The following is a 26,520-nucleotide window of genomic DNA, read 5'->3' as shown; positions in this document are numbered from 1 at the left end:
AGATGAAGTAACCCTCACTATGAATAGAATTAAGTCAGGCTCCCCAACAGATCCGGCTTCTTCTTTAATTTTGTCCAAAGTTGCCCCCATTCTTACCCCTCACCTGACCAAAATCTTTAATCTCTCACTTTCTCACTCGACGGTTCCCTCACATTGGAAAGAACCCACCGTCAAACCCATCTTGAAAAAACCTTCTGCTGACCCATCACAACCTCTGAACTATCGGCCCATCTCTCTCCTTCTGATGTTCGGCAAGGTCTTGGAATCCCTAATTAACACCCAACTCACTAAACACCTTGAGTCTAATAAATTATTAGATCCATCTCAGTCAGGATTCAGGGCGTTTCACAGCACCGAAACAGCCCTACTTGAAATGGTGGACAACATCAGGCTAGCTCTGGATGCTAAACAGTCCGCCATCTTAATACTACTTGACTTATCCGCTGCCTTCGACACCATCTCACACAGCATTCTGATAGAACGGCTGGCAGAGGTTGGTGTCGAATGTTCTGCTCTATTATGGATCAAAAGCTACCTGACTGGACGGAGCTCTAAGGTCCAGATTGGCAAATTCTCCTCCATAAATCAGGAAGTAGATAAAGGTGTACCGCAAGGCTCCATACTGAGCCCCACGCTTTTTAATCTCTACGTGTCTCCCCTAGCAAGATTAATCAAAGTCCACGGATTTGAAACCGTGTCCTATGCAGACGACACACAAATCCTTATCACCCTGGGACCCAATCCCACTAATGCCAAACTGAGATTCCAAAAATGCATGCTCGCAGTAAAAGACTGGATGTCAAACAACTACCTTTTACTCAATGCTGCCAAAACAGAGATTTTGCTTTTTGGAAATGCTCATAGGCATTGGACAGACGATTGGTGGCCAGCATCGTTGGGACCTTGCCCCCTTCCCAAGGCAGCAGCGCGTAACTTAGGGATAATGCTAGACAACAAACTCACCTTGGCTGACCATATAAATAACATCTCCCACATCAGCTTTGGGCTCATGCGTAACCTAAAGAAAATCTTCAAGTGGATCCCTCTTTCCTCTCGTCTGCCTTTAATCCAGGGACTAATTATTAGCCGCCTGGACTACGGCAATGCTCTTTTCACCTCTATAAACGAGAATCTCTTGAATAAACTCCATGTCCTCCAAAATACTGTAGCCAGGATGGCTCTTGATCTCCCCTCTCGCACCTCTTCTGCCCCCTGTTTGAGGTCGCTTCATTGGCTTCCTATAAAAAAGCGTATTAAGTTTAAAATGTGCTGTCTGGTTCACAAATCTCTGAACGGCAAAGGTCCAATTTATCTTGCAAATAAACTGACAGACTACCGCCCGACCAGAACACTCAGATCCTCCAGCATGCACCTTCTTACTGTCCCCAAAGTACGAACCGTCAGAAACCGAGATAGATCCTTCTCCAAAATTGCCCCCGAGAGCTGGAATGCTCTTCCCTTGCACATTAGACTTGAACCCAACCATCAGAAATTTCGTAAACTCTTGAAAACCTGGCTATTCTAATACTGCTTGACCGCACGCCTATCATCTGAGTATCTACTGGCGCTATGAAACCTTCGGGTGATATATGCGCCTTACAAATGCCAATACATAACATAACAACACCTTCGCCGCCGCCGAGCACCTCAACTTCCAGATTCACACCGACCCAAAGACGACCCTCAGAGGCACCCTCATCTACAGACCCCCGGGACCACGCACACAATTCAGCGAAGACATCACGGACTTCATCAGCCCACACGCCCTCCCCTCGGCCGACTACATCCTCCTAGGGGACCTCAACTTCCACCTGGAGAACAACAAGGACCGCAACACCGTCACCCTGCTGGACAACCTCGCCAACCTCGGACTCAAGCAACTGGTCAACACCCCCACCCACTACGCCGGCCACACGCTTGATCCCATCTTCTCATCCAGCAAACACATCACCTTCAGCCACTCCACCGGACTCCACTGGACTGACCACAGCTGCGTCCACTTCAGCTTCAGAAAAACCACAACCCACCACCACCCGCAACAGGTTCCTCACAGGAGCTGGAGCAAGATCACCGCCGACCAGCTCACCACCTCCCTCTGCCAGAACCCACCTGCCAGCACAACGGACCCCAACGAAGCAGCCCGCAACTTCACGCAGTGGCTGACCGCCTGCGCCGACGACCTCGCACCACTGAAGAACCCTCCCAGCAGACCCAGAAGCAAGAAGGCCCCCTGGTTCACCGACGAACTCAAGGACTCCAAGAAGACCTGCCGCACCCTCGAGAAAGCCTGGCTCCTCGACCAGACCATTGACAACATGACCGCCCTCAAACACGCCACCCGCAAGCACCACCAGCTCATCCGCACCACCAAGAAGAAATCACTGAAGGAGCGACTGGACAACAACGCCCACGACAGCAAGGAACTCTTCAGCATCGTCAAGGAGTTTTCCAACCCCAGCACCGGCAACAACGACATCACCCCTTCACAAGATCTCTGCGACTCCCTCGCCTCGTTCTTCCACCGCAAGATTGCCGACATCCACAACAGTTTCGGCACACCATCCACGCACCCAACCGTCGAACCAACGCACCCCACCGCCACCCTCCGCACCTGGACCACGGTGACCACCGAAGACACAGCTCGCACGATGAACACCATCCACTCCGGATCTCCAACCGACCCCTGCCCCCACCACGTCTTCAACAAGGCCGACTCCACCATCGCACCCCAATTCCGGGACGTCATCAACACCTCCTTCAACACTGCCACCTTCCCGGAGAGCTGGAAGCATGCTGAGCTCAGTGCCCTACTGAAGAAACCAACAGCGGACCCCACCGACCTCAAGAACTTCCGACCCATCTCGCTCCTCCCTTTTCCTGCCAAAGTCATCGAGAAGATCGCCAACAGACAGCTTGCCGCCTTCCTTGAGACGAACGGATCCCTCGACCCCTCGCAGTCCGGTTTCAGAGCCAACCACAGCACCGAGACCGCCCTCATCGCAGCCACCGACGACATCCGAGCCCTGCTCGACAACGGGGAAACAGCGGCACTCATCCTCCTGGACCTCTCCGCAGCGTTCAACACTGTCTGCCACCGCACCCTAGTCCAACGCCTCAGCAACACCGGCATCCAAGAGAAGGCACTGGAGTGGATCATCTCGTTCCTCATCACTCAGCCCCACCTTCAACGTCTACATGAGACTTCTTGCTGCCATCGCACGCCAACACAACCTCAACATCATCTCCTACGCCGACGACACCCAGCTGATCCTCTCCCTCACCAGAGACCCCGACACCGCCAGAACCAGCCTACACGAAGGGATGAAAGACGTCGCCGAGTGGATGAAGAGCAGCCACCTGAAACTGAACTCAGACAAGACGGAAGTCCTCATCCTGGGACCATCACCCTCCGCCTGGGATGACTCCTGGTGGCCCCCAGCCCTGGGCACCGCCCCCAAGCCAACAGACCACGCACGCAACCTGGGCTTCATCCTGGACTCCTCCCTCTCGAGGACCAGACAAGTCAACGCCATCTCCTCATCATGCTTTCACACCCTTCGCATGCTTCGCAAGATCTTCCGATGGATCCCGACCGAAACCAGGAAGACGGTCACCCAGGCCCTCGTCACCAGCCGACTGGACTACGGAAACACCCTCTACGCCGGAACCACAGCCAAGCTACAGAAAAGATTCCAACGCATCCAGAACGCCTCCGCCCGACTCATCCTGGACATCCCCCGACGCAGCCACATCTCCGGCCACCTGAGGGACCTGCACTGGCCCCCCGTCAACAAGAGGATCACGTTCAGGCTCCTCACCCACGCACACAAGTCTCTCCACGACCTGGGCCCCAAGTACCTCAACGACCGCCTGACCTTCTACACGCCCACCCGCCAGCTACGGTCTACTAGCCTCGCCCTCGCCGCCGTACCACGCATCCGAAGAGCCACCGCCGGAGGCAGATCCTTCTTCTACCTGGCGGCCAAGACATTGAACTCCCTCCCCATCCACCTTCGGCTGACCCAGGACCATCTCGCCTTCAGGAGGCAACTCAAGACCTGGCTGTTCGAGCAGTAGCGGACCCCTTCCCCCAAGCGCCTTGAGACCCTTCCGGGTGAGTAGCGCGCTATACAAGTGGTATGATTAATTGATTGATTGATTAATTTAAAGGTCCTACCATCCTGAAAGAAGAGAATGCATCCAACCCTGTTCCTAACGTCGCCCTGACCCCGACTTTACTAAAAGTGAGCTCCTTTATACCCAAGTCAGCTGCCAGACTGCTATTCTTTTCTCCTGTGGCCCACATGGTTGGTAATCCAGATGGGATTTTTCATCTGCTACTGCCTCGCTATACACCCTCGGCTCCCATAGCCCGCCTGAGTCCTTGTGCTGACCCGCAGTTAACTAAGGAATATGCTTGAGGGGGAGAAGGGATTTCCTATTCTCTGGTGTATCTTTTTCTGCATCCATGCACTGCTAAAAGGACTTTCAAAACTTTCCGCACTAGAACGCTGTCTTGGTTCTGGTTCTTGACCATTATCTCTACTCAACCACCGTTGCTGTGCCTCTACCGGCGTCCCCCGTCGCCCGCCTGTGATTTGGCCACAATCGTCTGTGAAAGGAAGAGTCCACCAACTTGGCTGGACAGGCTGTGGGGGTCCAGACACTGATTTCCTGACCCTGGTCCTGTTGCCCGCTGGTGATCATCACCTGGTCCTCACAGTGCCACTGATTGCTTGCATTGCTGCCGCTCATTTTACCACTCCAATAGCCGTGTCTTCACAATGCCCTGTTCTCTGTTGCTAGGTGCTGCACTCCTCCCCAATCTCCCTCTCTACTTAACACTGCATATGTACCTTGGGACCTGACCAGGGTACATGGAGCTTACGCAGTTGGCCCATGGGGTTTATAGCACTTGCAGGCCTTTTATCTGTGCAACCATTGATTAAGTGTTCTCCCTGGAGCAGGAAGGAAGGGAAGCACACCGTACATGAAGGAGCAAAACTGCGCTATAGTAAATCATAAGCCCCCCTGAAAGCAGTGTATCAATCTTGCGCATATATAGTACCCACCTGTTCTAATAATGTTCTTCCCCTCTCAGTGCTGCAACTGACAACTTGAGGGCCAGTTGGTGAGAACCGTCTCTACAGCTCAGAAAAGCCTCTCCGCCCCCTCCCTTAATGATGCTTTCCTACCGTAGGGAAGTGTGGGAGTCGGAAACATTCCTACTCAAAAACATTTTTGGCGGCCAATGAAAGGGAGAAAAGAAGAATCACTCGACAGAAACAGGGAAGACACAAGGATAGGTATTTAGTTCTCAGGACTTCCAAAACATGGAGTAAAACACCTTCCCTTGAATCAATAGCCCGAAAGGACTCCAGCATAGTCAAGTAGGCCCACCTTACAAAACAACTATAGGGTTCACATAGGACAGCTGCTCTGTTTCCCCAGGTCAGAATTAAACTCAATATTTCTGACAATCTTCTCCACTCACTGAACAGAATCTCACCTTCAGCAGGTATCACTGCCCGTTAACCCCTGGTTATCTGCATGTATTACACTGTAGGCAACAACCCTTCTCGACAAAGACCTTACTGCATAGAACAACCTCAATGATTTACCACCTACCCTAAACCCCATGACATTGCACTGAAGTGATACGGCCCTAACTCATGGAGCATCAACTATCCTAAAAATCTCTCTAATAATGCAAAAAAGATAATTAAACACTGCATACCTAAACAACCTCCGGAAAAATGAATAGCCAATATCTACTACAGAATGAACAACAGCATCAACAAAACTGACTGTCTTCTACTCAAATCTCCCTGCTACGTACAGAAACATCTTCCTTCTCCACCTGCAAAGTACTTAAACAATTAAAATTCCCTATGGAACTATACTTACCATACCCACTCACTAAGCTTTTGAGCGGAACTCTTCATTTCTATTTTAAGGACAGGGAAAATACTTATTTAAGTGACAGACCATCACCTCACCATCTTTGACTGACACTTCCCGTCACGTCTTGCTTCATTAACACAACATGGTCATGTGCCCCAAACACCCCTCTCTCCCCTACACCTTACCATCAATCCAGAACCGATTTGCTTCCATGACTGCACTACCTCACTAGCCACCTTTGCTGCACCCCCTGACACACTAAGCAGCTTTGCTGATCCCCTTGACACACACCTTCGCCAAGTAATCACTAGAATGGCTTCCAATGCACCCACTTTAACCAATGACCACATGGAAACAAAACCCCCGGATGCACACTCTAGGCTTGACAGCGCCAGCCCCAACTCAAGACCGTCCAACACTGAGCCTCCTACGAACATAATCCTTTCTCCTTACGTAGACCCTACACAGTTCTCACTAAGCCTCTACTTCCCACCCAAAACACTTTCCTCCCCTATAGTGAAGCTCACTCGCCTTCTATAAACGTGAGACCACTGCTTATCCACCCACTTTCAGAGCAGGAAGCCTTCCTGACATGCGCACCCAGCTCCTGAACTGAATGGAAAATAAACTTGATTCTCTAGCTGAAGAGTCAGACATGTTGCACGCAAAAAAGGACCTCTCGATCCAGGCCAAGTTAACCCTCTATCTCACTCCTAGTATAGTATAGATAAACGGTCTCCCCATAAAGGTTCTCCAACTGTCAGCCATCACACCCATTAGGCCTCCATTCAATTGAGTTGTTCTTTCCACAGACCCCACCAAGGTCAAAACCGAATATCCTCTCTGCAAGCAGGTGCACTCAGCGAATCTTATATCACAATTACTACAACAATAAATCCCTCGAACAATCACCTTACCTAGACCACCTGCTCAATACATCACCATTTAGACACTGCATACCACAAACAATAGTTCTAGCCTCCTAAAATGCATGCTGCTCAACTGCACATCAGTAGTTAAACACACTACAGAAATCGCTAAAACTATACTTGCTAACGGAGTATATATTGCATTCCTCACCGAGACCTGGCTTTAGGAACACTCAACCCCTATGCTAGACTTGCTCACATCACCTGGCTACACCATCATTAGACAGGACAGACCAAGCCGAATAGGTGGTGGGCTAGCAATCATCCACAAAGAGGTAACCCAGCTTATCTCCCTAAAGACCTTAAAGTACTCGATCTTAGAATACCTCTCCTCTCATGCTCCACACCATCTACCACCCTCTTGTTGATCACACGTTCTTCTCAGAAGAACTAACTGATCTAATAACACAGTTCTCCTTAACTAACATTAAGGACATGTTTTTGGTGACTTCAACAGTCAATGGAAATCACAGAAGACTCTATAGTCCCTGATCTAACATACTTTCTTGAAATAAATGACTTTAAACAACTCTGAAACAAACAGACACATAATAAAGGCTTCATTATAGATGCGATAATCGCCCTTCGATCCGACGTAACCATTGACTGGTAAGACCAACATCTCATACTGTACAATCTTAAGACACACCCCATATCCTACCCAGCCCAATCCAACAAACCTATGCACTGGGCAAGGAACATCAAACAAATCCCAATAATGAAATTGTAATTTGGTATCAGTGCCCAACTATACTCTCCCTCACACAGTTGATAACCACTATGTAGACTGATGTTCTTGACTGAGTGGCAGCCCTCAAACTTAAATGAACGAGAAAAATCTAAATCCTGGCTCAACTCAGATTTTAGCAATGAGAGCAGATAACTAAGACAGTCTGAAAGAATATGGAGACAGAATCCCTTGCTGGCACACCTCTCACTCCTATAAGGAACACATCTTTATAGAAAAAGCCACTTTATTTCGCAACCAACTTGACCACGCACAGAACAGACCCAGGGAGCTCTTCAACATAATTAAACAACAAACTACACTTACCTCCCCACACAAAACAAGAGCCAACAACAAACACTGTGAAGAAATTTCTAACTTCTCCACTGATAAAGTTGCAGAAATTTAGCGACCCTAATCCAAGTCACAAGTCTGACATCCCTACACACCTGCTAAAATGAATCACAGCCCACCATGGAAGCTCCCTCTCACTGTAATTAATTAACGAAATGCCAAGAAAACCAAAGTCAACAATGATCTCCTTCAACTGGAAACAAAGCTAACTGGCCTGACTTCAAGCCAATGACAGAAAGAGAAGTCTTCAATATAATTGCAAACTTGAAGCCCACAGCCCACACTTCTGATCCTCTCCTATCCTCACTAGCACAGAACCTCAACCATATCAACTCCCCTTTTAGGACAAAAATCATCAACGCCTCTCTCTCCTCAGGGTGTGTACCTGACTTCCTTCTAATAAGGCCAAGTCAGACCCATACTCAAAAAACCAGGGGTGGACCCCAATAACCTCAGTAACCTCAGACCTTCCACCAACCTCACATTCCTAGCCAAAACAATGGACAAGTGCATCCTACTAAACTCAACCCACATATAGACAAATTCAACCTCCATGACACCATCAGGATTGAGGAAAGGCAGTAGCACAGAACTGTCATGCTCAATATTTCTGATGACATTCACAGAACCTTAGATGAAGGTGACGTCTGCCTCCTAATCCTACTGAACTTCTCTATGGCTTTTGATACAGTAAATCACCCAAACTTACTAGAGACACTCAAGAACCACACTCGTATTAATGGCACGTTCTTGAGATGGTTCACATCCTACCTGCAATACCGCTCACAACAAATAAAATGCAACAACTGTCTCTCGAAACCTACACAAGGTCCCCATGGTGTACCATAAGGATCAATTCTCTCCCCAGCCCTTTTCAATCTCGTCATGAAACCCCTCACAGTTATTCTGAACTTAACAGGTGTCAAAGATCACCTATATGCAGATGACACCCAACTCTACTACACAATTAAATCACCCATTGCCATCCTATATCTGAATTACACACTAATCAACATATAAACATAGTTAAACTGCAACCACTTAAAGTCGAACCCCAGCAAAAAACAAGCATTTGCAATGCAATAGGTCTCGCATTACTGAATGTTGAGCTATTGGTGTTGCAAATAACAATGCAACCCCAATAGCTCACACTTTTAGTAATGAGACACCAATTGCATTGCACATGCTTTTTTGCTAGTTGTGACCTGGCTGTAAGTGTCCGCAATAAACTGAAACCCAGCTGGGTATAGCTACATCATTTCACAGACTCGTTAGACCATTGGAGTAAACAAAGATACAGCTGTGAATGCAGCACGCAGCTGGAAATTAAACTCTTGTCAACAGACCCTTTTTAAAAAACACAAAGATGTACCTCAGACCATGTTACTAAGGGTATTTTGCTCTATGTGTGCACTGCTCCGGCAGGGAGGGCTCGGGCAGCCGGCACGGGAGAGGCATGAATGTTAGAAACTCACTGTCGGGCATAACTTCACTTTTTGCTCCTTTCAAACAAGGGAGCTGAGGCAGGAGGACTTCTTGGGTGGTGGAGAGGAGTGGCGGGCAAACCTGAAAGGTGGCCTTTGGCTAACATGCTTTTTCACAAAAAAAGCAAGACATCGCCTTCTCCATTAAATGACTTCTGGATGCCTCCAAGAATCACCCCAAAAGTTTCAAAGTGATCAAAGACCAAACAACTCCACTTCCTGGGCAATGACACATGTCATGATACCCAATGCCCAAGAGGAAGTGAAAAGGCTTCCTGAATTTCTCCAAAATCTTTCGGCTCAGATGACTGCATTAACCTTCAAATATTTGTCTTTGAAACATTTATAAAAAATTGCAATAAAAACAGGAAGTTAAATAACATGTAGTTAAATTCCCAGTGATTTTGACAGGCTTATCCCACGGAGGAAAGATATGTTTTCGATCACAACTGCGCCATTTAGAAATGCCATTCCCACTTGTAATTCTATCACAGAAGCCGAAGTTCTAGCACCATATTTTTGAGAAAGAGAATGTAAATACAAACACCTTTCATTTAAAAACAATAGCGATTTCATTATTTAACAAAACATAATGCAAATATGCGTGTATTTTTTTAAATTAATTTACTAAAGGGCCATCATGTGAACCATGCTACAATCATTTTAAAACCCAAGCTGAATTAATTTACAAAGGAACATTCTAGAATGTCTATTGTAGGAGATTGAAAGCAATGCTCGACTTGTTAAAATATTTATTTTATTTTTCTTTCCATTGGAGGGCCCCTTTAAATTGCCAATTTGTAATATAGTTATACAAAAAACACAATGCAGGTGTTTTAGAACAGAGTAACATATTTCCAGCACTGTAGCATAGGTGTAATGTAAACAAGCATTGGCATAGCCAATAGATCTCGCCTTTGGGACCTTATAAGTGTTTAGCCATGCAACAGTTGCATAACTAAATACTTATAAGGTCCCAAAAGCGAGACCTATTAGCTATACCAAGCGAAAGTGATCACGATCAAACATCAAAGCGGCCCTGCGGCCGCGAAAGTGAAAGTAATCGCGGTAAAAGCGGCGCGCGCGCCCGCGCACATGCACTGTAGCTCTAGGCTGGCCTGGTAGCACTTTTTGGAGCCCTCTCAATAAGTCTCGCCAGACCAGCGCATGCGCTGGATCAGGCGAGACCTAATAACTACTACTCTTCTTCCCCCCCCAAAAAAATCTACCAATGCATCAACGGTTTAAGAATTTGGATGATCTAAACTGTTCTCTCACACTAACTCCATAAATTCCTTGGGCATCACTGTGGGCAAAAACAAATTAATGAAGGAGAACATAAACTCAGCCAAAGAGCACCGTGATTGTCAATGCAATTACCACCAGCATAACCAATAACACCACAGTCACCACAACTACCACAACTATCCCAATCCTTACATCACCACAACTATGACTACCATTACGACCACCACCCCAATTAAAAAAAACACCAGCATCATCACTACTACCTTTCCTGTCATCATTACATCATCACTATTGTCACCTCAATAACCATTTCAATGACCACCACCACTGCCAACAATACCTATATCACATCAACTTCATTATTACCTCCACCACTACCATCATTTCCTCCACCACTACACCCAGAGCTGGTAGGAGTGGCATTAATATGCTAACACAAAAAAAGAGAATGAAGGAATTATGTTTTCACGTGTTAGCTAATTAAACCTAGATCTATTGTGTTTGCCAATGATTTTTGTAATCTATTTGTAAGTAGTAAAGATCAAGATAAAAATGTCTAAATAACCATTCACTTATACACATTTTTACAGATTCATAATTAAAATTTATGTTAATTCCACTGCCAAAACAATATTGCTGTCAGTGCCTTAACTCCAGAGAAGAGCACAAGGCTATACCCACTGGGGCTGGACCTGGTTGGGCAAGGACAGCCCTTAGTTTGTTTTCCGTCCTCCCAGAAGACTCTGACACCAGGCTTGGCCGGCTGGTGGTTGTACCTTTAGGCTGCAGTGGAGGACTTGCTCTGGTTTCTAGATAAACATTTCAAAAGAGGTGCTGTTTCCCTTCTTGAAGATCAATAAAAGTATTTGTAAAGAGGCAGTTTGTAATTACATGTCAGAATGAGGGTGAGGTGGGAACTTAAACATATTATAATGATAATGCTTAAGAGTAATGTATGCACCTCTGAAATGCATGGGAGCAGCAAGGCTAGAGTGAGATTTAAATGCAGGCCAGGAATGTGTTGTTCTAAGATGAAAAACACACTTCTTTCCAATCCAATGAGGTCAGACACAGTACCAAAGAGCATTTTTTCTTCTGAGTAGCAAACCATGGAGGCACATATTACACAACTGCATATAGCTCTCCCACAGCTGCTTTTAGGCCTGAATGAGTGAAACTCACATGCTTTAAATGTGATAGCTTGTGATATACGAGTGCACACTCGGCTCACCCATCCATAGTGTGCAGTCAGTGTTTTCAACTTAAGTTACACACAGAGTGTATCAGAGTATGCAAACAACCACTCAGTCTTAACTTATGGTGAATCAAAGCCATTTGAGAACACATTCCGCCCATGGTGTGCGGGTCTTTTACACATTTCTGCTGTCCCTTACCACCACATGTTTCATGGTAATAAGGGAGAGTAAAAACTGTTTGACCATCTATTCAAATCAGGTGTGTGGTCAAATGGCCAAATCTTTGACTACCCTTAATCCATCGGGCTGTTATAGGGCTCTGTCAACGATAGAGACAGAGTAGTCACCATCAATGACATACGTAAGATCCTCCTATCAGGCAGGTGGACTTTCAGTTTGGCAGAGAGGGTACTTCCACACTGCTGAGGCAAACTCTAAATCTTGAGAAGTGCTTGTATTGTCCAATCAATGTATGTCAGCCCTGATGAAGTATTGATCCTCTCTACGACAAATCGCTCTTCTAAGAAATTGGGCACTATTCAAAAAGGATGTTAACCCTGATAATAAATCTTAGTACTTGCCACAAAAAACATGTTCATTCTACTGAGAAGAGTTACTCTCCATGAAAAGCATAGGTGCCACTTGAGAAGTGTTGCTTTTTCTTATTAAATGCAAAAAGGCCTACCTGCTATGCAGAGAAGCACTGGTACATTCCAGTCCTACTGAAAAGTGATGCATTGCCCAATTAATGTGTGGAAAACGTGCTGAGATTTGTGGATCCTATTTTCAAAAATTATAATAGACTTATAGAATTGTCCAGTAACTATATAGGGCCACATTTATCATCACTGTAAATAGCGATTAGCTAATTGCGATTTTCTGCAAATCTCAATTAGTCGCTATTCCTAATACACAAAACTCAATTAGTTTCATTTAGCGAATCCTAGTGGGTCGCAAATCGGCCTCCCTCATGAGTATTAATGTAGTAGGTCGCAATTCGTGAGCCATAAGGAATCTCTAATATCATGGGGATGGTGGACTGCTGGTGTCCTGATTGCTTTTAAATAAAACAATATTTTTTCTTTTTTTTAAATGCAGATCGTTTTCTTAAAGGAAAACAGGTTGCATTTAAAAACGTTTACTTTTAATTTTTTTAAGAGCAGGCAGTGGTCCGTAGGACCGCTGCTCCTCTGAAAAAAACTTTTTTTGCTACCATCTCCATTTGCGAATGGGTTACCACCTGCTTGAAGTAGGTAGTACAATGCTAATGTTTTCCAACCGCATTTGGGTCGCAAAACATTCTTATATACCGATGCGATTCGGTATTAGGAAGGGACGCTTTAAACATGCCCCACCGTAATACCAAGTCGGCATGTACTCGCAATTCCAAATAACATGTGACCGAATTGCAAATTGGAATTTATACTTACCAAAATGCATTTTACTGGTTGCAAACGGCATGATTCTATGAATCGAGTTGTTTGCAACCTGGTAAGTGCATGATACAAGCGGCCCTTAAACACTTGACTGAGAAGTGTTTGCATTGTATAATGCATATATGGCAGCTCTGCGGAGAGGCTTTGGTGCTGTACATGAAATTTAAATCTGACGACTGAAAAGTGCCGGTTCAGACCCATGGGCACTGAGACGGCCCAGCAGGTCAAGCACTTGCCGTTGATTTCTGCCATGATTTGCAGGTTCAGAGTTTGTACCACTGCAAATCTAACTCGGTATTCCATCCCCTATAGTACGAGAAACACCTGGTGTTTGCAGCCATTAGAAACAGCAGACATGTAGTAGGAAGGATAAAAACATACATTTTTATTATTGTTCAGAAGTGCTGATACTGTTTCATTAAAAGCATAGCAGCCATGTTGAGAAGTGTTAAATATTTATCCACCCCCTCGAAACAGTCTTTCAGGTTTTTAACATGATTGTTTGTTCACTCTGCTCCACAGTTCATTATTTTCTCCAAAACCCAAATATTCATGTAGGTAGGATTTAAACATGTCAAAAGAGTAGTGCAGTCTTTCAAAACCTCACCATAAATCACCATTTATTTTAAAAAAACATTGAAAAGTGGGAACCCTGAATCCATCCATTCAAGTTTCACTATTATATTGTTGTCATTGATGGGGCCATGCCCTCTGAAAAAATTACTTCTGGCTACGAGCCTTTGATAATTTCTAAATCACTTACACATCTATCATAAACAAAATGGAGACAGATTATGATTCATAATCTATCTCCATTCTGTAGAGTGCTTTGGGCACCAACTTCAAAGTGAACACATACTTGGAATTTCATAAATGCACCTGGAGCCTTACATTATGGCAGCTCAGTTAGATGCATCTGATTCCCAAGTGAAACAAGTTTTGACCTTTAGTTCAATTTATTTAAACCAGGCAAAAGTTCTTTAAAGGCTAACAGCTACCACTAGGCATGCTACACAGGATACGCAAAATGCATAAGAACTTTATCCTGAGATAGTAAAGCAAAAAGCTGAGGCCCTGATTCACATGCATTTCCTAGATGTCAAGAGTAAGACAGGAGGGCTACAAATGTAGGTGACAGCAAACAGCCTTCCCGGAGTAACTCAAGAGAACTCCTGGAGTTTCAGGAGTAGGACAGGAGTACCACCCTAGTAAATCACAGCATAAGTCGGGGCACTCATTGTTTGGGCCCTTATCAAATGTTTGATAATTGCAGCTCCTCTTATCTTGGGGGAAAGCTGGGGAAAGCCTCCTCTTCAAGAGCAACCAAGAGCTGCTGAGCAGAGCTGGATAAAGAGAAAAAGGGGGGAGTTGTGCATATACAGAGGTTTAGTCAAGTAACCAGCACCAGAGACAGATGCATAACTCTTTCAAAATGATTCTTTTGTGGATGTGAAGTCAGGGGAGTTTGACAAATAGTGGTGTGTGAAGTGGAGATAGCAAGGAGACCCAGAACACATGCGTGGTGTTTCCTATCATTCCGAAACAAACTTTTAAAGGCCATTAAAAAAACATATGGGGCAGATTTATGTTAGACTTGCGCCACTTTTACGCCGCCGTTGCATCACTTTTGTGACGCAGCGGCGGCATAAACCATGCGCCATGTTGCGCCTTATTTACAACGTGACGCATCTAGGGAGATGCGTCACGTTGTAAAGCCCTGCGCTACATTAAACCTGTGTCAGGTTTAATGTATGCAGGGTGGGCGTTCCATCGGAAAAAGCCTTGGAAAAGTGACAGTGAAATCTACAAGATTTCACTCAGTCACTTTTCCGATGCTGCTTCGTCAAAACCTTGCGCCTGCTTGAAGCAGGCGTAAGGCATGACGCAGCATGTTGGGTATGGGCAGCCCCTAAACATTGCTGGAGTTGCGTCGTGCTTGCGACACGACTCCAGCAATGCGCCGCCCTTACGCCATCAGATACGTCACGCATCTGTTTATCCTTGCGCCACGATGCGCTGCATTGTAAATGCGGCGCATCTGTGGTGGCGCAAGGGTAAACTTGCGTGACACATCTTTCCTGGCGCATCCCTGCTGATTTGCAGGGATGCGTCAGGAAACATAAATCTGCCCCCTTGCGCCTGCTTGAAGCAGGCGCAAGGCATGACGCAGCATGTTGGGTATGGGCAGCCCCTAAACATTGCTGGAGTTGCGTTGTGCTTGCGACACGACTCCAGCAATGCGCCGCCCTTACGCCATCAGATACGTCACGCATCTGTTTATCCTTGCGCCACGATGCGCTGCATTGTAAATGCGGCGCATCTGTGGTGGCGCAAGGGTAAACTTGCGTGACACATCTTTCCTGGCGCATCCCTGCTGATTTGCAGGGATGCGCCAGGAAACATAAATCTGCCCCATAGTATCCCAAATTAAACTCTCTTCCTCAAGTACTTGTTCCAACTCACTAACGTTGGACTCATTCTCTGTGCCCTCCTTTACTTAAAGGTAAACCCATTTTAGATAAGAGCTTGAGCAGGACCCCATCTGTGCATTCAACATTTCCGAAGTAAAGGACACACGTCCATCTCTTCATTAGATCTTAACCCCACTGCCCAAGTCACTAGAAGAGTTAGTACAGCCAGGAATGAACTGCACTAGACGATAATAGCAGTATCATACACAGATCATTGTTTATTGATCAAGCTTCAAACTTACACTAGGGTAATGAATTTAAAATACAGATATTTGCGCCTTCAGATCTAATTTAATTAATCATCTCACTAAACTCAGAAAACATTAGTGTGCAAACTCGAAGAACAAGAAAGTGTGCGCTTCTTGTACTTAATGGTAAAACCTCTCTGGATGAGAGCCCGAGTAGGCTCAAACCCTCTTCAGGGGTGAAACATCCAGAACTTTAGCCCTTAATGTTCCAGAAGAGCAGGGAGGGTTAGTCAGTCATTCTGCCACGGTCAGCACCCCTCTGGCAGATGCTTCGCTGGGACTGCTCTTGGGAGGTGGAAAGGAACATTGTTCAAGTCTGTGGAGCAGGTCTAAGTGATACAACCATACCCAGTTGTGCCAGGACCTTTGTGGATGTATGTATCCTTTAAAATGCCTGCATGTTTTTCCTTTAGATTTGTCAGAGCTCAACACATACAGGGGCTGCTCAGCCCTGTGCAGAGGAGGAGAAGGAGAGAATGGAGAATATTACACTCATGTTCACTGCTGCAGCACCGACTTGTGCAATGGCGCCAACCCCGTGAGAATCAGCAGCACCCTGCTGCTCCCCCTGGCAGCAGCTCTCATGCTCGGAGCCGGACTCTAAGGTGAGGGAAGCTCTGCTCGTTATGGGGGGACGGGGAGGGGGGACATGGATCATGCAATGTTAGGGGAGCACATGTGGTAATCCTGCATGGAGGGGCTCCCCTGCTGCAGCTCTCCTGCTCAGAGCCAGACTCTAAGGTGAGGGAAGCTCTGCTCGTTATGGGGGGGGGGGGGGACGGGGGGGGGGGGGGGATATGGATCATGCAATGTTAGGGGAGCACTTGTGGGAGGGGCTCCCCCTGGCAGCAGCTCTCATGCTCGGAGCCGGACTCTAAGGTGAGGGAAGCTCTGCTCGTTATGGGGGGACATGGATCATGCAATGTTAGGGGAGCACATGTAGTAATCCTGCATGGAGGGGCTCCCCTGGCAGCAGCTCTCATGCTCGGAGCCGGACTCTAAGGTGAGGGAAGCTCTGTTCACTCTGGGAGGGGGGCACATGAATCATGCAGTGTTAGGGGAGCACGTGTGGTAATCCTGCATTGAGGGGCTGCCCATGGTACCTGCACTCCTGCTCGGAGCCGGACTCTAAGGTGAGGGAAGCTCCGTTCACTGAGGGGGGGTGGACGGGGAGGGGAGACATGGATCATGCAATGTTAGGGGAGCACATGTGGGAGGGGCTCCCCTGCTGCAGCTCTTCCACTCGGAGCCGGACTCTAAGGTGAGGGAAGCTCTGCTCGTTATGGGGGGACGGGGAGGGGGGGCATGGATCATGCAATGTTAGGGGAGCACATGTGGGAGGGGCTCCCCTGCTGCAGCTCTCCTGCTCGGAGCCGGACTCTAAGGTGAGGGAAGCTCTGCTCACTGAGGGGACGGGGACGGGGAGGGGGGACATGGATCATGCAATGTTAGGCGAGCACTTGTGGGAGGGGCTCCCCTGCTGCAGCTCTTCCACTCGGAGCCGGACTCTAAGGTGAGGGAAGCTCTGCTCACTGAGGGGACGGGGACGGGGAGGGGGGACATGGATCATGCAATGTTAGGGGAGCACATGTGGGAGGGGCTCCCCTGCTGCAGCTCTTCCACTCGGAGCCGGACTCTAAGGTGAGGGAAGCTCTGATCACTGAGGGGACGGGGACGGGGAGGGGGGACATGGATCATGCAATGTTAGGCGAGCACTTGTGGGAAGGGCTCCCCTGCTGCAGCTCTTCCACTCGGAGCCGGACTCTAAGGTGAGGGAAGCTCTGCTCACTGTGGGGGGGGGGGGGGACGGGGGGCAGGAAGGGGGGGACAGGAAGGGGGGACATGGATCATGCAATGTTAGGCGAGCACATGTGGTAATCCTGCATGGAGGAGCTCCCCTGCCGCAGCTCTCCTGCTCGGAGCCGGACTCTAAGGTGAGGGCAGCTCTGCTCGTTATGGGGGGGGGACGGGGGGGGGGGACATGGATCATGCAATGTTAGGGGAGCACTTGTGGGAGGGGCTCCCCTGCCGCAGCTCTCATGCTCGGAGCCGGACTCTAAGGTGAGGGCAGCTCTGCTCATTATGGGGGGGGGACGGGGGGGGGGACATGGATCATGCAATGTTAGGGGAGCACTTGTGGGAGGGGCTCCCCTGCTGCAGCTCTCCTGCTCCGAGCCAGACTCTAAGGTGAGGGAAGCTCTGCTCACTGTGGGGGGGGGGAAGGGAGGGGGGACATGGATCATGCAATGTTAGGAGAGCACATGTGGAAGGGGTTCCCCTGCTGCAGCTCTCATGCTCGGAGCCGGACTCTAAGGTGAGGGAAGCTCTGCTCGTTATGGGGGGGACGGGGAGGGGGGGGCAGGAAGGGGGGACATGGATCATGCAATGTTAGGGGAGCACATGTGGGAGGGGCTCCCCTGCTGCAGCTCTCCTGCTCCGAGCCGGACTCTAAGGTGAGGGAAGCTCTGCTCACTGTGGGGGGGGGGGGGGGAAGGGAGGGGGGACATGGATCATGCAATGTTAGGAGAGCACATGTGGAAGGGGTTCCCCTGCTGCAGCTCTCCTGCTCCGAGCCAGACTCTAAGGTGAGGGAAGCTCTGCTCGTTATGGGGGGGACGGGGAGGGGGAGGGGGGACATGGATCATGCAATGTTAGGGGAGCACATGTAGTAATCCTGCATGGAGGGGCTCCCCTGCTGCAGCTCTCATGCTCGGAGCCGGACTCCAAGGTGAGGGAAGCTCTGCTCACTGAGGGGGGGTGGACGGGGAGGGGGGACATGGATCATGCAATGTTAGGGGAGCACATGTGGGAGGGGCTCACCTGCTGCAGCTCTTCCACTCGGAGCCGGACTCTAAGGTGAGGGAAGCTCTGCTCACTGAGGGGACGGGGACGGGGAGGGGGGACATGGATCATGCAATGTTAGGGGAGCACTTGTGGGAGGGGCTCCCCTGCTGCAGCTCTTCCACTCGGAGCCGGACTCTATGGTGAGGGAAGCTCTGCTCACTGAGGGGACGGGGACGGGGAGGGGGGGAGGGGGGGCATGGTTCATGCAATGTTAGGGGAGCACATGTGGGAGGGGCTCACCTGCTGCAGCTCTCCTGCTCGGAGCCGGACTCTAAGGTGAGGGCAGCTCTGCTCGTTATGGGGGGGGGGGACGGGGGGGAGACATGGATCATGCAATGTTAGGGGAGCACTTGTGGGAGGGGCTCCCCTGCTGCAGCTCTCCTGCTCTGAGCCAGACTCTAAGGTGAGGGAAGCTCTGCTCACTGAGGGGGGGTGGACGGGGAGGGGAGACATGGATCATGCAATGTTAGGGGAGCACATGTGGGAGGGGCTCCCCTGCTGCAGCTCTTCCACTCGGAGCCGGACTCTAAGGTGAGGGAAGCTCTGCTCACTGAGGGGACGGGGAGGGGGGACATGGATCATGCAATGTTAGGGGAGCACATGTGGGAGGGGCTCACCTGCTGCAGCTCTTCCACTCGGAGCCGGACTCTAAGGTGAGGGAAGCTCTGCTCGTTATGGGGGGGGGGACGGGGGGGGGACATGGATCATGCAATGTTAGGGGAGCACTTGTGGGAGGGGCTCCCCTGCTGCAGCTCTCCTGCTCCGAGCCAGACTCTAAGGTGAGGGAAGCTCTGCTCACTGAGGGGACGGGGACGGGGAGGGGAGGGGAGACATGGATCATGCAATGTTAGGGGAGCACATGTGGGAGGGGCTCACCTGCTGCAGCTCTTCCACTCGGAGCCGGACTCTAAGGTGAGGGAAGCTCTGCTCGTTATGGGGGGACGGGGAGGGGGGGCATGGATCATGCAATGTTAGGGGAGCACATGTGGGAGGGGCTCCCCTGCTGCAGCTCTCCTGCTCGGAGCCGGACTCTAAGGTGAGGGAAGCTCTGCTCACTGTGGGGGGGTGGACGGGGAGGGGGGACATGGATCATGCAATGTTAGGTAATCCTGCATGGAAGGGCAACTGCTGAAAGAAGATGAGAGACGAGGTCTTTCTTCATAGAGATGCTGGTGTAGAGACTCAGGACTTTTCATACAGGTTGTGGCTGAGGGGGAAACCAGGCACATGAGGGTGCCATTAGCTAATTAGAAGTAATTTTTTAAGACTAACATATACTTAATTGGGGAAGTGTGAGTAGAAAAGCGTGGCCGGTGTGAACCACTTATATTCCTGATGATTAATTTAAAACTATACAATTGTTGACTTTAAAATTGGGCTGCAGCACACCATTGTTAAAGAAAGAAAGCTTACTTTAAACCAATAAAGAAAAGTTTATGATAACTTAAGCCCTTATTTAGAGTTTTACAGGTGCCCGTCTTTAGAGATCATCACCGTCCGGCCAGAAATTTCAGTGCCACTGTAACTCTCCTTAGCGGCCACCATTTATAATGCAACCACTCAGCAAAGACTTTTGTTTTTCAAAAACAAACTCCTAAAGCAGGGGTTTATTTTTTGAAAAAGAGACAAACAACGACTCTTGCATTTCGCTTTTGCTCAAGATTACAGTATGAAGTTTGCACTGCACCTTTGACCATTTGTGTAGGATGAGGAGTGCTGTTTCTGAAAAGTGGAAAGACCTGGTGCCAGATTTATCATAGGATTGTGTTATCACACCTTGTGTGGCCCTGCGTGGCTTGGTAAATCCAGAGCAATGCAAGATAGCGCAAGTCACTGCCTTGTGTTACTTTGCAACAGGAAGGTATTACGTGGGTGGAGTGTGGGTGTTCTCATGCACATATACATCTATTTTGGGACATTCCCAGATTTACTAAGATTGGGAAAGCATCAAACTCGCATGCCTTCTCGATAGAGGCACAATGAGAAATATCTTTGTTTCTCCTTGTTGTTACCTCTTTCTAAGAATCCTGCAGCACACATAGAAAGAGGAAAATGCCTCTAAGAGTTGTTTTTGTGCATAAAGGTGTCCCTCCCTGCACAAAAATAATCCTGCCTGTAATGCAGGTACCCTTGCCCCAGGGTGGAAAAGTGCCTGAACTGGCGCTAGGCAGCCCACATCTTGATAGATGTGGTGCATTCTTTCCGTCTCCATTTTGCATGGTGCAGTTTCAAGTATCTTCCCTCAAATTCTGTGTCATGCTGATTTGATTCATTTGCTTTTTGTTATACATTTCACTTACTTTTGGTATCTTTGTATAGATGCCGAGGGATTGTGCACGTCTACAAATATCTGAGACTGTTGAGTCTGCCTCAGAAAGTTGTAACCTGTTTGTTATGGGAACTATAGTGCTATGAAAGATTAACCACCCACTGGTCCAACTGGGGTCTTCAGAAGGGATACAGGATCGCTGAATGAGAGCATTATTGCATGGCAATGTGCTTAGAATCAATGTTTGGTCTGACAGGAGATTCAGTCCTGTCTTTCCGCCAGTGCTGGCTGATTATAGTAGACAATTATCATTTGAATCAGTTTCCTAAAAGGATATATAAAAAATGCAAGGCAAATTCAACTGTTACATGTTAAAAAATTGTTGGAGTTACAGGATGTGGGTGAATTGTTTGTTATTGACCTTTTCTAACACTTTGGCTGGGTATGGGAGCAGAAAGATGGATCAAAGAATGCTCAGCTTGCTTGGATCGTCCAAGGGTTTTTGGGGAGGGCGTTGACTACTGTGCGCTTCCAGTCTCATAGAAAGGTGGCATATTATGTGGGTGAAGGTCTTGCTAATTGGTGGACCTCCCATGTTTTAGATGTTGTGGGGGTTTGGGCCCATTGAGGCCCAGGAGTGTACATTTGCTGTAGTCCTTCTTTGGTGTGTTTTTTCCATTCAGTCAGGAGTCAAGTTGGTGAGGGTAACTTTGAGGTCTGGTTGTTTTTTGAAGTTGCTGTAATAATAATAATAATCTTTATTCTGAGGTAATCACATCCATAAAAGATAAAATAATAAAACAGTGACAGGCCTTAAAACACTTCATCGTTCACATCCATAAAAAATTACAATGGTAAATCAGAGACAAGCCTTAAAACACTTCATCAGCACGTCTGAGTGTCAGTCTAGGTAATGTGCAAAAGAGCAAAATCCAATCAATCATTAATACATCTGCTATTTCTAGATCTAAGTGCCGCTCACAAAAAATTCATAACTGCAAAGAGCGTATGATCATTAGGCAGCAGCTGCAGTTACATTAAGGCAACGCAGGCTTGTCTGAAACTCATTGCTTTTAAAAAGGGTTTAAGATGTATTCTCCTAGGATAAGTAAAATATTTACATAAAAGCACAAAATGTCGAGTATCCTGTGGGGACTTATTGTCGCACCCACAGGGGCCTCGCATCTCATCATGTAAAACAAAACCAGCCGGCTGAGCTAAAAGATGGTGAAGCTGGTTATATCTGAAACAAGATATTAAAAGTCTATCAGAGGTATTTCTCAACCTACATAGGTAATTCTCCATGCCCTGTACTGATTTAAGGAGAGCATGCCCTCTCACCGCTGGCTTGGTTAGCTCGGTGTTTTCACGGGCGGCAGTGGTGTGTTTTAAATATAGCTCCTTCACTATTCTCATGTCCCGGGGCTTCACTGAGTCAGGCTTTGAAAAAATATTTGCCCTGCCCAAAGCAGCAGATGTCTCTTTAATATAGTGGAGCCAGGGGATTTTAAGTGCATGGTCTAGTGATAAACAATCTGATGCAATCAGTTCAAGTCAAGTCAGTACGAAGTTTATTGTGTAGATTACTTAAAACCATGACAATAGAAAACATTTAAAAAGAAGAAGCATAATTATACAAAGACAGAAGAGAATACTGGTTCCTGACAAGACCATATTGTAGATGGCTTGTTATGCCCGAAAATAGGAAACTCTTGGTGTACAGGCTTGCTCTCTATCTCCTTCCCTTTCCCTTGTCTATTATGGAAATAATGAATAAAGGTAAGTTAAAAAATCCTCCATAAAATGGATAAAAAGTTTCAACTAAAAATAGAACTCAATGACAGCATGGTCAAACGCTACTCTGCATCAATGCCCGTGATCCAAGAGCTAAGAGTTAACAGTTCATGATCATCTCAGTGCTTTGTTTAGAGTTTTTAAGGAAGTCCTGCACTGCTTTAAAAATGTTACCTATTCTTGCCAATTCAAGGGAGAACATGGTGCTAAAAATCCAGTTCATTGCTTGGTTGCATGTTATACCATGAATTAAGAAGAGTGGCTTTAATGAGGTTCGGCGGCATCGAGCAACGTTGGACAGCTGCACAGTAGATGTAAAAGAGTTTCTGATTTGTAGCCGCAGAGTCTACACTTGACTATTTTAGAGAAAAGCGGCCAGTTAGGATTAAAGTCTTTAATTTGTAATGCCAGCATCCTTACTGCCAAGATTTTAGTCAGGCAAGCTTTCCCTATTGTGCAGTTAAGGTAAGTTTGTGCCCTAAGTCCGACTTGACTTTTATCGTTGTATGACACTGTCAGGGCCCTTAATGGCGATGTAGTATTAATTTTTTGCAGATCCGTGGTCTTGGAAAGTAGTTTAGTCTGTTTTTTCATTATACTTTTTATTGCAGTGGACGTAAGTGAAGAAGTATTTAGAGTGATCAGATCAATTTGTAGAGTTTCTACGGCTGTCCTTAAGTAAGTTGACCATGGATTGATTTTATGTTTGAAAATGTCTTGCAAAATGAATTTCAGGGTGCCCGGCATTGCCGTGATGCATCTGTGGTAGTACTTTATAAAAGACCCCATACTAGACCATATGATGCCCTCCAGGCCAAATTCAAGTCTCACCAAGGGTCCCCTGGTATAATAGGGCAGTTTAAACACTCTTTTATATATTTTTAGATGTAATTTTTCGATGGTGTTGGTGAGTTGACCTGGAAAGGCCTCGCTGCTGTAGATAATTGCAGATGGTAATACTGCCCTGAGCACCTTTCTAATTGGCGCTGAGGAGAGGCTTTCAAGGGCTGTATGTAGTTGACAAAGTCTTGTAGTTATTAATGCTGCCTTGTTCTTTAAGTGACGCTTGTGTTTAGTTGATGTGCTGTTTGCAGAAAAACATGTGCCTAGATAGTTATAGGATTTGGCTCCATAGATTTTTAAGGGACCCAGGGACCAATTATTACTTATTTTTTGTAGCGGCCTTCCAAAGGATAGAACCTTTGTTTTTGCTTTGTTTACCTTTGATGGAGTTAGATTTTACCTATAAAATGTATGCATTATTATATGACAAAAAGCTGCAGACATGAGTTCTAAAATGGCACGCAGATTGTGGCGCAAGCAAGATGAAAACATAAGGCCTGATCAGAATGCTTCAGTTTGGAGGTGCTTTCATGTGAAAACATGCTCAATTAGTTGAACAGCCATGTTTATATGTAATTAATCAATATGTAATCTCAATATAGAATGCACATCAATTTAGAAAATGTATTTGTACTTTCAAAATAGCATCATGTATTTTTGCAAGAGTGGAAATGAGCTGAATTGTGTTTCACAGTGTAGAAAACCACGTGATTTCAGTTTGCATTAGTGGACTTTTTGCCCTTGAACATTAGAATGGAATGTGCTCCTCTTCCCTACCAGCTTTCAATGAAAGGGCTTTGTTAATAAATCACGCCCTCATGTTTCCGTCTCTTCGACCTTCACCATGTTGCATATTTTTGTAGCCTGTTTAAACGTGGAGAGAAGAGCACACATTTTTTTTCATAAATCACTAAAATTTGAACAGGAACATGCCTGATTAATGACGTATCCAGTCAGCCCATGGGGAGATGATGTGTCTTGAAGTTCTGATTGGACCAGCTATGAGGACCGAGCACGTGAACTTTTGCTTGAAATATGGCTTACAAGTAGAAGGAGTGCCTCTTTTTGCTCATTTTTTTGAGGGCCAGGCCCAGTTTCTGTGCTGGACACACAAACGGGGAGGAGAGAGGAGTGGCTGCATCTGTGGGGGCTATTGTGCAGCTTGAGACAGAGACACAGACTAGCACAGCGAGGCAGAGAGAGAGCTGAAAGGATCAGAACAGATTTAGATTTTAGGTGCTAAACTGCATTTATTTCTCTTCATGGGAGATTTTTGCCATTATTAATTATTGATTAACCTTGCAAGACTTACTCTTTTTCTTAGAAACTCTTTAAGAGTTTTGCGCCACATTTCCCTTCCTATATGTGATGCTTATATGCAGACTGTAATATGTTCTCTATTAATCCTATTTTTCCTATTTTTCAATTCTGTAACCTGATTGATATTTGACTAATGAATAAAGAGTCAGAGAACCTTAACTTTTGACTTAAAATAACTCACAACTCTCATTATTGCCTTAAATATTGTTTGCATTTAATTTTCGTATTTATGTTGTCTCCTGTTTGGTGAAACACGGTCATCAAAAGGTCCATCATTTCACCCTTTACAGCCGTAAACAATAGGTAATGAGGTTTTGAATATGGAAATTACCAGGTAATTACAGCTGGATCACTTTCATCTTGTTTATGCTATTGAATAAGTGAAGGGAATTTAATGCTCTCTGGAGTCCTATTTTTGAGTTGTCGAGGAGGACAATGTCATTCGTGTATTGCAATATTGTGATCTTTGTGCTGCCAACTTTTGGGGAGATTAGATTAGCGTTCGTAAGTGCCCGGGACATATCTGCTGTATATAAATTAAACAACATTGGAGCAAGGATGCACCCTTGCTTTAGCCCTTGGGTGGTGTTAATCTTCTTGGTTAGCGCAGTGTCTGACAGCGTGACCCTCACCCAGGTAGTTGTGTATAGCGATATGATGGCATTGAGGAGGCCGCTGGGAATGCCCCACGCCTGCAGTTTTCTCCAAAGGATACCTCTGTCCACCAGATTGAAAGCAGATGAATAGTCCACAAAGCATGAGTAGAGCGCTAATGTCTTCTGTTTTTTTGCCTGGTGGACAAGGTAGGATAAGGTGATTATGTTATCCAGTGTGGAGGAATTGGGTCTAAAGCCAGTTTGGCAGAAAGGAATTATTGAGTTTGTTGTTGCCCAAGCCTCTAGATCTTTTAGGAGTACAGCTGCGTAGATCTTAGCCTCGATGTCCAGTAAGGCTATCAGCCGATAATTACAGGGATTCTTTCTGTCGCCCTTTTTAAAAATTGGGTGCAATATTGAACCTCTCCAGCTGTCGGGCTCTTGATGGAGTTTAGTACAGGTTGTGAACAGTGAGGAAAATATTGCGGACCATAGTGACAAGTCTTCTTTGAACAATTGGGCCGGGATGCCATTCGGACCAGGTGCACCTGAAGATCTTATTTTGCTTAGTACTTTTTGAAAACTATTACTCGTTAATATAGGGGCACAGTCCTCTGAGTCATCAGAAAGATCTGAGTATTCAAGCTGAGCGACTCCTGGTTGATCAACTACATAGAGGTTATTTACATGCAAAGACCACATTGCTTCGGTGATGGAGTTGCTCCTTATAAGATCTTGGCTTGTTTTGTTTTTGATATATCTCCATAGGTCTGCCTGATTATGTTTGCTCATGACTGAGTGAACGTATTGCCAATCCTTTTCCCTCTGCTGATTTTTTTCCTGCCATATCAATTGCC

General features: G+C 46.7%; 1 protein-coding gene across 2 annotated transcripts in view; it reads left to right on the top strand.

Annotated features, from left to right (window-relative positions):
* The window catches only part of LOC146830200 (uncharacterized), a 241,268-nt gene that overhangs the window by 129,693 nt on the left and 85,055 nt on the right, over positions 1-26,520 (top strand). For both annotated transcript variants that reach the window (XM_085604030.1, XM_085604029.1), the window contains one exon: positions 16,411-16,602. In XM_085604030.1, coding sequence (XP_085460156.1) covers positions 16,411-16,601 — 191 coding nt within the window. In that variant the 3' untranslated portion in view covers position 16,602. The remainder of the gene's footprint in view (positions 1-16,410; positions 16,603-26,520) is intronic.

Source organism: Triturus cristatus, chromosome 5_1 (genome assembly GCF_964204655.1).
Source record: "Triturus cristatus chromosome 5_1, aTriCri1.1, whole genome shotgun sequence".
Classification (NCBI taxonomy): domain Eukaryota; kingdom Metazoa; phylum Chordata; class Amphibia; order Caudata; family Salamandridae; genus Triturus; species Triturus cristatus.
Note: the sequence above shows the minus strand (reverse complement) of the source record. Positions and strands in the feature narration are given on the sequence as shown.